The sequence below is a fragment of the Babylonia areolata genome, chromosome 27, assembly GCF_041734735.1.
Source record: "Babylonia areolata isolate BAREFJ2019XMU chromosome 27, ASM4173473v1, whole genome shotgun sequence".
NCBI classification, from domain to species: Eukaryota; Metazoa; Mollusca; class Gastropoda; order Neogastropoda; family Buccinidae; genus Babylonia; species Babylonia areolata.
In genome coordinates, this window is record NC_134902.1 from 39,439,345 (window position 1) to 39,450,739 (window position 11,395).

The window sequence follows — 11,395 nt, forward strand, 5'->3', positions numbered from 1 at the left end:
CACACATGACCACATCAGTCTGTTCCCTTAGACATACTAAAGGTGTGCACACACACACATGACCACATCAGTCTGTTCCCTTAGACATACTAAAGGTGTGCACACACACACATGACCACATCAGTCAGTTCCCAGACATACTAAAGGTGTGCACACACATGACCACATCAGTCTGTTCCCTTAGACATACTAAAGGTGTGCACACACATGACCACATCAGTCTGTTCCCTTAGACATACTAAAGGTGTGCACACACACACATGACCACATCAGTCTGTTCCCTTAGACATACTAAAGGTGTGCACACACACACATGACCACATCAGTCTGTTCCCTTAGACATACTAAAGGTGTGCACACACATGACCACATCAGTCAGTTCCCAGACATACTAAAGGTGTGCACACACATGACCACATCAGTCTGTTCCCTTAGACATACTAAAGGTGTGCACACACACACATGACCACATCAGTCTGTTCCCAGACATACTAAAGGTGTGCACACACATGACCACATCAGTCTGTTCCCACAGACATACTAAAGGTGTGCACACACATGACCACATCAGTCTGTTCCCATAGACATACTAAAGGTGTGCACACACATGACCACACCAGTCAGTTCCCATAGACATACTAAAGGTGTGCCCACACCTGACCACACCAGTCAGTTCCCTTAGACATACTAAAGGTGTGCGCACACATGACCACATCAGTCTGTTCCCACAGACATACTAAAGGTGTGCACACACATGACCACATCAGTCTGTTCCCAAAGACATACTAAAGGTGTGCACACACATGACCACATCAGTCTGTTCCCATAGACATACTAAAGGTGTGCACACACATGACCACATCAGTCTGTTTCCATGGAAATACTAAAGATGTGCGCACACATTACCACATCTGTCTCTGCTCCCACAGACGGCCATCGTGTATGACCTGAAGGCCAAGAAGTGCGAGCGGAAGTTGACAGGGTGTTACATTGCGCCTGCGCCGTCCCACGAGTACATCCTGTTGGACGAGGAGAGGATGCTGGGACCGTCGGAAACCCGCTCTCACCTGGTGGTGTGGAGCCTGGTGTCAGGCCACGCCTTGCACAGGATCAAAACCAACTTCAAGGACAGGGAGAGAAGGTGGGCACAGTGCACTCACCCACACTACACAGCAACAACTACAACAACAACAACTACAAGAATACTTTGAGTTTCAGTTTCAAGGAGGCGTCAGAGCAGGCGGAGACATCCATACACGCTACACCACATCTGCTGGAGAAAAAAAAAATAGATGCCTGATCCTCGCCTGAACCGACGCGCTGATCAGGCCTAGAGAGAGTATCCAGGGTCTGGAAATAAGTAAATGATACTACTACTACTACTACTACTACTACTACTACTACTACTACTACTACTATTGTCCTGTGTCACTCGGACATCAGTTACTGAGACAGAGATTTATCCATCCATCAGTCACTGATATCCTATGTAACCAGGACAATAGAGGCAGAGATTTATTCATACTTAAGATACTGATGTCCTATGTCACCAGGACAATAGTACACGGGATTTGTTCATTCATCAGTTAGTGATGCCATTTTTTCACCAGGACAATAGCGACACGGGATATATTCATTCGTCAGTTACTGACGTCCTGTGTCACCAGGACAATAGCGACACGGGATATATTCATTCATCAGTTACTGACGTCCTATGTCACCAGGACAATAGCGACACGGGATATATTCATTCATCAGTTACTGACGTCCTACGTCACCAGGACAATAGCGACACGGGATTTATTCATTCATCAGTTACTGACGTCCTATGTCACCAGGACAATAGCGACACGGGATATATTCATTCATCAGTTACTGACGTCCTACGTCACCAGGACAATAGCGACACGGGATTTATTCATTCATCAGTTACTGACGTCCTATGTCACCAGGACAATAGCGACACGGGATTTATTCATTCATCAGTTACTGACGTCCTATGTCACCAGGACAATAGCGACACGGGATATATTCGTTCATCAGTTACTGACGTCCTGTGTAACCAGAACAATAGCGACAGGGGAATTGAATTATTCATCCATCAGTCACTGACGTCCTGTGTCGCCAGGAAGTTAGAGGCAGGGGCAGCAGGGGTTGCCTTGGTGGACTCCACTCCTGCAGGCAAAGCTGACAGGGAAGGATCGACCCACATGACCCCCTGGGACAGACGGGCCGAGACAAAGTCGGCCCGCCAACGTCGCCTGGATAACGAGGCGGATGTGGAGAGACAGAGAGTGGAAGAGCTGAAGAAGGAGAAGGAAAACGCCATTGAACAGTTCATTGTAAGGATGCTGCTTTGGTGTGGACGTTGCCTGGTCGGAGTTGGTGGTGTTCCGTCTGTGTATCTGTGTATCGATCTATGTATCAATATGTGTATCTATGGTGGAGTGATGGCCTAGAGGTAACGCGTCCGCCTAGGAAGCGAGAGAATCTGAGCGCGCTGAATCGAATCACGGCTCAGCCGCCGATATTTTCTCCCCCTCCACTAGACATTGAATGGTGGTCTGGACGCTAATCATTCGGATGAGACGATAAACCGAGGTCCCGTGTGCAGCACGCACATAGCGCACGTAAAAGAACCCACGGCAACAAAAGGGTTGTTCCTGGCAAAATTCTGCAGAAAAATCCACTTCGATAGGAAAAACAAATGAAACTGCACGCAGGAAAAAATGCAAAAAAAAAAAAAGAAAAAAAAAAGGGGGGGGGGGGGGGGTGGCGCTGTATTGTAGCGACGTGCTCTCCCTGGGGAGAGCAGCCCGAATTTCACACAGAGAAATCTGTTGTGATAAAAAGAAATATACAAATACAAATCTATCTGTTGATCGATCAATATGTATGTATGTATCTACACCGAAGTGTGTGCATGTGTGTATGTGTGTGTGTGAATATTGTTAATAAACACGGACGTGACATTAACAAAACAAACAAAACAGAAACAACCCAAACCATGTGGAAGCACTGGGCAAGTTGCAGCACTGACTGTGAGTGAGGCTGTTTGTGGCCCCTGAAAACACTGTGGTTGCGGCCCTTGAAAGCAGTGTGGTTGTGGTTGTGGCCCCTGAAAGCAGAGTGGTTGTGGCCCCTGAAAGCAGTGTGGTTGTGGCCCCTGAAAGCAGTGTGGTTGTGGTCCCTGACAGCAGAGTGGTTGTGGCCCCTGAAAGCAGTGTGGTTGTGGTCCCTGAAAGCAGTGTGGTTGTGGTCCCTGACAGCAGAGTGGTTGTGGCCCCTGAAAGCAGAGTGGTTGTGGCCCCTGAAAGCAGAGTGGTTGTGGCCCCTGAAAGCAGTGTGGTTGTGGCCCCTGAAAGCAGAGTGGTTGTGGCCCCTGAAAGCAGTGTGGTTGTGGCCCCTGAAAGCAGTGTGGTTGTGGTCCCTGAAAGGTTGTGGCCCCTGAAAGCAGTGTGGTTGTGGCCCCTGAAAAGTTGTGGTCCCTGAAAACAGTGTGGTTGTGGCCCCTGGCAGGTGAGCGGGGACCAGAGGGTGCTGGTGGCGTCGTTCTACGCGCACCACCTGTGTGTGTTCGACATCCCCGGGCAGTGCCACACGCAGACCCTGGAGAACGACCACTCTCTGCTGCTGCTGCACGTGGCCGCTCTCACCCATGACGGCTCCCACCTCGTGCAGGCCAACTACGATGAGAGGGACAAGGTGTGTGTGTGTGTGTGTGTGTGTGTGTGTGTGTGTGTGTGTGTGTGTAGGTAGGTGTGGGCGAGGAGAGCATGGTATGCAAGTGAGGTTGGGAGGTATGTAGTTGAGTTTGAGGGTGTGGGTAGGGAGGTGTGTGTGTGAGGGTGGGGAGGTGTGTGGGTGAGGTATGGGATGTGAAGAGAGAGAAGCGTCTATCCTGGCCAAGTTTTATGACGCAGAGGCTTTGTTTTCCCCCGAATGACATCATAACAAATCATGACATCATCAAAAACACGTCCACGACATAACAAAACGTCATGACATGACGTCATCACAAAACATGTCGTTTGGTATGATGTCACATTATTACATCGCATGACATCCAGAACGGACGGTAGAATCGGACAAAGCTGAGGAATGATTGTCAACATACACGTCCTGCGGTGCCCACTACACTGGTGTGTAGCAGGTCAGCTAGGTCACTGGTCAGCTAAGTCACTGGTATGTAGCAGGTCAGCTAAGTCACTGGTATGTAGCACGTCAGCTAAGTCACTGGTGATCTAAGTCACTGGTGTGTAGCAGGTCAACTAAGTCACTGATCATCTAAGTCACTGGTATGCAGCAGGTCAGCTAAGTCACTGGTCATCTAAGTCACTGGTGTGTAGCAGGTCAGCTAAGTCGCTGGTCATCTAAGTCACTGGTGTGTAGCAGGTCAGCTAAGTCACTGGTCAGCTAAATCAGTGGTATGTAGCAGGTCAGTTAAGTCACTGGTGATCTAAGTCACTGGTGTGTAGCAGGTCAACTAAGTCACTGGTCAGCTAAGTCACTGGTATGTAGCAGGTCAGCTAAGTCACTGGTGATCTAAGTCACTGGTGTGTAGCAGGTCAACTAAGTCACTGATCATCTAAGTCACTGGCGTGTAGCAGGTCATCTAAATCAGTGGTATATAGCAGGTCAACTAAGTCACTGGTCATCAGAGTCACTGGCGTGTAGCAGGTGATCTAAATCAGTGGTATGTAGCAGGTCAGTTAAGTCACTGGTCACCTAAGTCACTGGTGTGCAGCAGGTCAGTTAAGTCACTGGTCACCTAAGTCACTTGTGTGTAGCAGGTCAGCTAAGTCACTGGTCATCTAAATCAGTGGTATGTAGCAGGTCATCTAAATCACTGGTATGCAGCATGTCATCTAAGTCACTGGTATGCAGCAGGTCAGCCACGTGACTGTTCTGTTGCAGGTCAGCCACGTGACTGGTGTGTAACATGTCAGCCACGTGACTGGTGTTGCAGGTCAGCCACGTGACTGGTGTTGCAGGTCAGCCACGTGACTGGTGTTGCAGGTCAACCACGTGACTGGTGTTGCAGGTCAGCCACGTGACTGGTGTTGCAGGTCAGCCACGTGACTGGTGTTGTAGGTCAGCCACGTGACTGGTGTTGCAGGTCAGCCACGTGACTGGTGTTGCAGGTCAGCCACGTGACTGGTGTTGCAGGTCAGCCACGTGACTGGTGTTGCAGGTCAGCCACGTGACTGGTGTTGCAGGTCAGCCACGTGACTGGTGTTGCAGGTGAGCTACGTGACGCTGTGGGACTGTGTGGCGGGGGAGGTCAAACGACGACTCAAACGCGAAACTGACGTGTGCGCTCTGGGCATCTCCAACGACGCCTCGCGTGTCGTCATCGGCAGGGCGCCCAACCAGCTGCACGTGTGGGACCCCATGAGGCCCAACTCGCTGAGGAGAGCCCGTGGCTATGACGGCCTCCGCTTCTCCGGGGGATCCCAGATCTTCCTGCAGAACGACGCCACCCGGGCCGTGGTGTTTGCTGGGGACATTTCTCTGTGGGTCAGTATTGGGTGGGGGCATTGGGGGAGGGGGGGGGTGTCATTACATAGGACATTTCTCAGTGGGTCAGTATTGGGGAAGGGGGGGGGGGCATTACAGAGGACATTTCCCTTTGGGTCAGTACTGGAGAGGCGGGGGGGGAAGGGGGGGGGGTGCATTACAGAGGATATTTCACATTTCTCTGTGGGTCAGTATTAAGGGTGGGGTCATTACAGAGTACATTTCTCTGTGGGTCAGTATTGGGGAGGGGTGCCATTACAGATGACGTATTTAAAATACCTCACACACACACACACACACACACACACACACACACACACACAGTGTGACGAGAACATTGGTGTGTGTGAGAGAGAGGACGTGCAGCAGTCCATAGCGGTGTGTGTGTGTGTGTGTGTGTGTGTGTGTGTGTGTGATCCTCAGTCATCTTGATCCTCAGTTGGACGGCACTCCTACATTCCTTTAATCCCTTGAGTGAAACAGAATAAAATAATGACTGTAAGATCCTGTGATCTCGAGCCTATACCGGCCTTTGTCTTTTCCCAGTGTGTCTCACAGCTTCTCCCCACAATCACCAATATTGTCAACTCATTCCTTTTCATTGGAACTTTCCCGTCCACTTTCAAAACCGCAATCGTCCGGCCTCTTCTGAAGAAACCCAACCTTGACCCAAACATTTTGAAAAAAAACTCCAAAAAACTATCGACCAGTTTCCTTTACAGTCCAAACTTATTGAAAAAGCCGTCCAGAGCAGCTCAACAACCACCTTTGTTTCAACAATCTTCTCCACCCTTTTCAGTCTGCCCATCGTGCTGACCACAGCACCGAAACCACTCTCCTCCACATCCAAAATAATCCACTGTTTGTGTCCAACTCGAGGAAAAATTTCCCTTCTCACTCTTCTAAACTTTTCAGCTGCCTTTGACATGATAGACATTCAATCCTGCCTTCCTGTCTTCATCGACTCACTTGTGTAAACAAACTAAGTCTATCTCTATGTTATAACCTGGTGTTCGGTTGCCTGTGTGTGTATATGTCTGTCTGTCTGTATGTATGTCTGTGTGTCCGAGGTAAACTTTAACATTGCCATTTTCTCTGGAAATACTTTGTCCGTCAATACCAAACTTGGCTTGAAAATAGTAGGGAAAAAATCTTCACAGTCATACCAATAAGAGTTTTGTAAGTTTCCCGAATTGGCCATGTTTCCCGTATCATTAACGGTTTATTTCGTTGAGGCCATTCCGGGATTCTGAAAACACCATATTACCACATCCCAGTTGCAGTTGCGCAGACGATGCTTTGTGAGAATACGGCGTGACCTCGTTTTTCTTGTTCGCAATTAAATGGAAAGAAATACAAATTCTGGACAGAACACATACAGTGACACAGACTACGTCATCGACGTGTTTACTGCATATGAATCTATCAAAGTGGATATTCAGTTAACTAGAATGAACATAAAGGAGAAATTGAATCGACCGTGTCATATTTTCCCGGCGGGTGTAACTAAACTTGTACATCTCTCTCGATCCAGAGAAAAACGGCTTGACAAGATTCAGTGCTACATAAATACTTATTATTATTATTATTATTATTATTATTATTATTATTATCATTATTATTATTATTTATCAGGACGTGGAGTGGTCTATAGCGGTGTGTGTGTGTGTGTGTGTGTGTGTGTGTGTGTGTGTGTGTGTGTGTGTGTGTGTGTGTGTGTGTGTGTGTGTGTGTGTGTGTGTGTGTGTGAGTCAGGACGTGGAGCAGGGCCGGGCCATAGCGGTCTTCAGCCCGGACAGCCGCGTGCTGTGCTGCGGGTCCCTGATGGACGGCGCTGTGATCGCTGTGGGGCTGGCCCAGAGACCTGACCTCGTTGTCCTCCGCCTGTCCGGCCGGCACGCCACCACCCTGGCGGAGAGCACCCACGGCCCGCAACTCTTCCACCAGGAGCATGAGGAGGAGGAGGAGGGGGGAGATGGGGCTGTGGAGGAGGAGGAGGATTAGGAAGGAAGTGACGGGGTGGGGGGTGGGGGGCTGAGGAGGAGGAGGAGGAGGATTAGGAAGGAAGTGACGGGGTGGGGGGTGGGGGGCTGAGGAGGAGGAGGAGGAGGAGGAGGAGGATTAGGAAGGAAGTGACGGGGTGGGGGGTGGGGGGCTGAGGAGGAGGAGGATGGTTGGGAAGTAACTGTGGGGTTAAGTGGGGGTTCGGAGGGGGAGGGGGGGGAGGATGGTCAGGAGGTAAGTGTGGGGGTGGGGGGGCTGAAGAGGAGGGGGGGGGAGGATGGTCAGGAGGTAAGTGTGGGGTTAAGTGGGGGTTCGGAGGGGGTGGGGAGTGGGGGTGGGTTAACGGGAAAGGGTGAGGAGGGGGGGGAGGATGGTCAGGAGGTAAGTGTGGGGGTGGGGACCTGAAGAGAGGGGGGGGGGAGGATGGTTAGGAGGTAAGTGTGGGGTTGGGCTGGATTGGTGGAGGGGGAGGAGGAAGGGGGTGGGGGGGGTGAGGAGAAGGGTGAGGAATGAAGTGTGGGGGTGGGGTGGTTTGGGTTTTGTACCAACATGGTCATTCTTTTGTTGTTGTTTTTGGCGGTGGTGTGTATTTGATGAAGTGTTATTTAAGCATCGTCACTTTGGGTGTGCGCTGGATGTACATTCACGTGTGAAACTGAAGAATGAATCAACTCATAATGATTTAGTATTTGTTCAGTCCGGTTTTTCAGTCGTCATCGTCATGTAATAAGAACTGTCATTATAAACAGGCGTGACGAACTGTATGTGACTTATCAATGTATTAGGGTTGCAGATGTTATATTATCAGCCAGCCTCTAGTTTCTGTGACATAATGCATGTCAGAAATATCTCTCTAACACATTTCCATGTGTATGTGTGTCTGTGTGTGTATGTCTGTGCGAGTGTGAAAACGATTTTTATGCTTCTTAAAGTTAATGAAGACACAGAACAAAATATTGTACGTTAGCCACTTAATATTATTATTATTTTTTGCCTGTTTGTTTCTGTTCCTTCAGTCAGTGTGTTGTGTCGTGAAGACGTGTGACCCACTGACAGGCTTTGTGCACACTTACTTTACCTTACTAGCTATCTATTCATTTATCTATGGATTCGTTTATTTATTCATTTATTTATTCAATCATTCATCCATTCATTTATTCATTCAATCGTTTCTTTTATGTTCATTTGCTTTGTATGTGTATTGGCTTATTTGTCCGTGTGAGCGTGTTTATCTCACTTTCGGTGTGCATAATCTCACAGATGGTTTCTTCGCAAAATAGAATCTGAATCCAGCAATGAGTATTTATGAATTAAGATCTCTCTCTCTCTCTCTCTCTCTCTCTCTCTCTCTCTCTCTCTCTCTCTCTCCTATGATTATGTACCTGTAAATGTTTACTGTGCATGTTAGTGTATTTGTAATGCCATGTGTGTATTTTTATAACTTTTTGTTGTGAATATTTTGATTTCATTTCTCGTTGCCCTGAGGGCTGGATGTACAAAAGCATATGTATGCTTCCACTTCCCTCTTTGAAAAACGTTCATTCATTCATTCGCTCTCTCTCTCTCTCTCTCTCTCTCTCTCTCTCTCTCTCTCTCTCTTCCTTGAATAAAATAAGTGGTGAACTGTTTGGAATAATTATTGATAATAAATTGCGAGAATGAGTAGAGGAGATTGTTATCACTTGCGATCACCAAGCTGGTTTGAAAAAAAGTATACTTTACTGTGGACCATTATGCTTACGTTGCTTGCACCTGTACAGAAACAGTTTTCCTTTAACCGTAAATTGTATGTTGCTTTATTGACTTTGAAAAGGCATTTGACTTATTAATTGTTATCTTCTTTGGCCAGTTTTGTTGAGGAAAGGTATAAGAGGTAAACTTCACAGATGCATTAATAGCATGTATAATGTAGGAAGAGCCAAGAGTTCACTGTGGCGCGAAACCAACAGAATTTATCAGTTGCACATCTGGAGTTAAACAGGGGGATGCATGCAGCCCGGTTTTGTTTTCTTTGTTTATTAATGAATTAGCAATCCAAGTGATTAATAATGGAAGACATAGTGCCTTGTTCCCAATTGATTCTTTTGATTTATTCATATTTTTGTTAGCTGTTGATGTTATTTTGATGTCAGAAACTGTTCTAGGTTTACAAACACAGCTGAACAATTCACATATTGCAGCAGATGCACTCAATTTAAAAGTCAATTTGTCTAAAGGTAATACTGTATTTCGTAAGGATGTTTATCTGAGCAGCAGAGAAATATGGGTGTACGATGGTGTTTAGATGCCAGCTGTCAATGTTTATAGATATTTGGGCTTATTTTTTCTCCATGCGCTTGAGTTGGTTCTAGTAAAGATCTAGCAAGTAGGGCCAAAAAAGCTTCATTTTTCATTATGAAAAAGTTGCAGGACAATGTCTGTAAGATGATTGATACCATGTGATATCATGTCCGTGACAACATGTCTTTAGGACGCGTCATATCATGTGATATATTCGTGACTATGTCTGTATGATGGGTGATACAATATGCTGTGTACATTGTTTGCCGTGTAATAAATACTGGTAAAAAAAAAAAACCCGTACTGCTTTTTAAACGCCTTGCGGTCTGCTTGTCTGTGTCCTTTTGTCTGTCCCTGTCTCTGTTTATCACTAGCGGTCTCTGCTTGATTCTCTGCAGTCTGTTTCTGGTTGTCAGTTCCTGGCTGTTTCTCGGTCTATTCTGTCTCTGTCACTGTTTTCTCCAAGCGCGCATGTGCGTGTGGCAGAAGAAATGAGGACTAGTTCAACAGGCTGGTGGTTCAAACACTTCACTGTGACGTGTTGTGTGGCATGTCACGACGGTGTGTGTACACCACGACACAGCAGTATGTCACGTCACGACAGTGTGTGTACACCACAACACATCAGTATGCACGTCACGACAGTGTGTGTACACCACGACACATCAGTATGTCACGTCACGACAGTGTGTGTACACCACGACACATCAGTATGTCACGTCACGACAGTGTGTGTACACCACGACACATCAGTATGTCACGTCACGACAGTGTGTGTACACCACGACACATCAGTATGTCATGTCACGACAGTGTGTGTACACCACAACACATCAGTCCACTTTCAGTCTTACAGGATGTGTGACGTCAGTGAAAGGAAACAACTCGCCTGACATCAGTATGTCACGTCACGACAGTGTGTGTACACCACAACACATCAGTATGTCACGACAGTGTGTGTACACCACAACACATCCGTATGTCACGACAGTGTGTGTACACCACAACACATCAGTATGTCACGACAGTGTGTGTACACCACAACACATCAGTATGTCACGTCACGACAGTGTGTGTACACCACAACACATCAGTATGTCACGTCACGACAGTGTGTGTACACCACAACACATCAGTATGTCACGACAGTGTGTGTACACCACGACACATCAGTCCACTTTCGGTCTTACAGGATGTTTGACGTCAGTGAAAGGAAACAACTCGCCTGCGATTTGTAAGTCGTAGTGTATGTCATTAACACTTTATGTGTTATTATCACATGATGATTATTACAATATAACTAGCTGTCGGTCAGTCTTTGGCACCAGCCAGTACTGAAATCTGAGATCTCATCTGTTCTGTGAGGCGTTTCGGGGGGATTTTTTCTCCACTGCTCATTTGAGCTGTTGTGTTCTCACAGAGCGACTGTGGTAAGTTGGTTTCGGGGTCGGATGCGTGTGACTGGGTGATTGTCAGCACACTGTCTGCATTCACCGTGAGGATTGCGCTGTACAGATGTCATTCATTATGGTCATGATGGTGAAGAAGAAGAAGAAGAAGATGATGATGATGATGATGGTGGTGGTGGTTG

The 11,395-nt window shown here is 47.4% G+C and overlaps 2 protein-coding genes across 2 annotated transcripts in view; both read left to right on the forward strand.

Moving 5' to 3' along the window:
• LOC143301084 (NACHT and WD repeat domain-containing protein 2-like) overlaps positions 1-7,524 on the forward strand; it is a 68,640-nt gene extending 61,116 nt beyond the window's left edge. Inside the window, exons 27-31 of the mRNA XM_076615090.1 lie at positions 930-1,141; positions 2,129-2,342; positions 3,520-3,705; positions 5,245-5,520; positions 7,276-7,524. Coding sequence (XP_076471205.1) covers positions 930-1,141; positions 2,129-2,342; positions 3,520-3,705; positions 5,245-5,520; positions 7,276-7,524 — 1,137 coding nt within the window. The remainder of the gene's footprint in view (positions 1-929; positions 1,142-2,128; positions 2,343-3,519; positions 3,706-5,244; positions 5,521-7,275) is intronic.
• A 3,481-nt stretch (positions 7,525-11,005) lies between these two features.
• The window catches only part of LOC143301368 (uncharacterized), a 19,614-nt gene continuing 19,224 nt past the window's right edge, over positions 11,006-11,395 (forward strand). The window contains exon 1 of the mRNA XM_076615610.1: positions 11,006-11,038. The gene's annotated coding sequence lies outside the window, so the exon portion shown is untranslated. The remainder of the gene's footprint in view (positions 11,039-11,395) is intronic.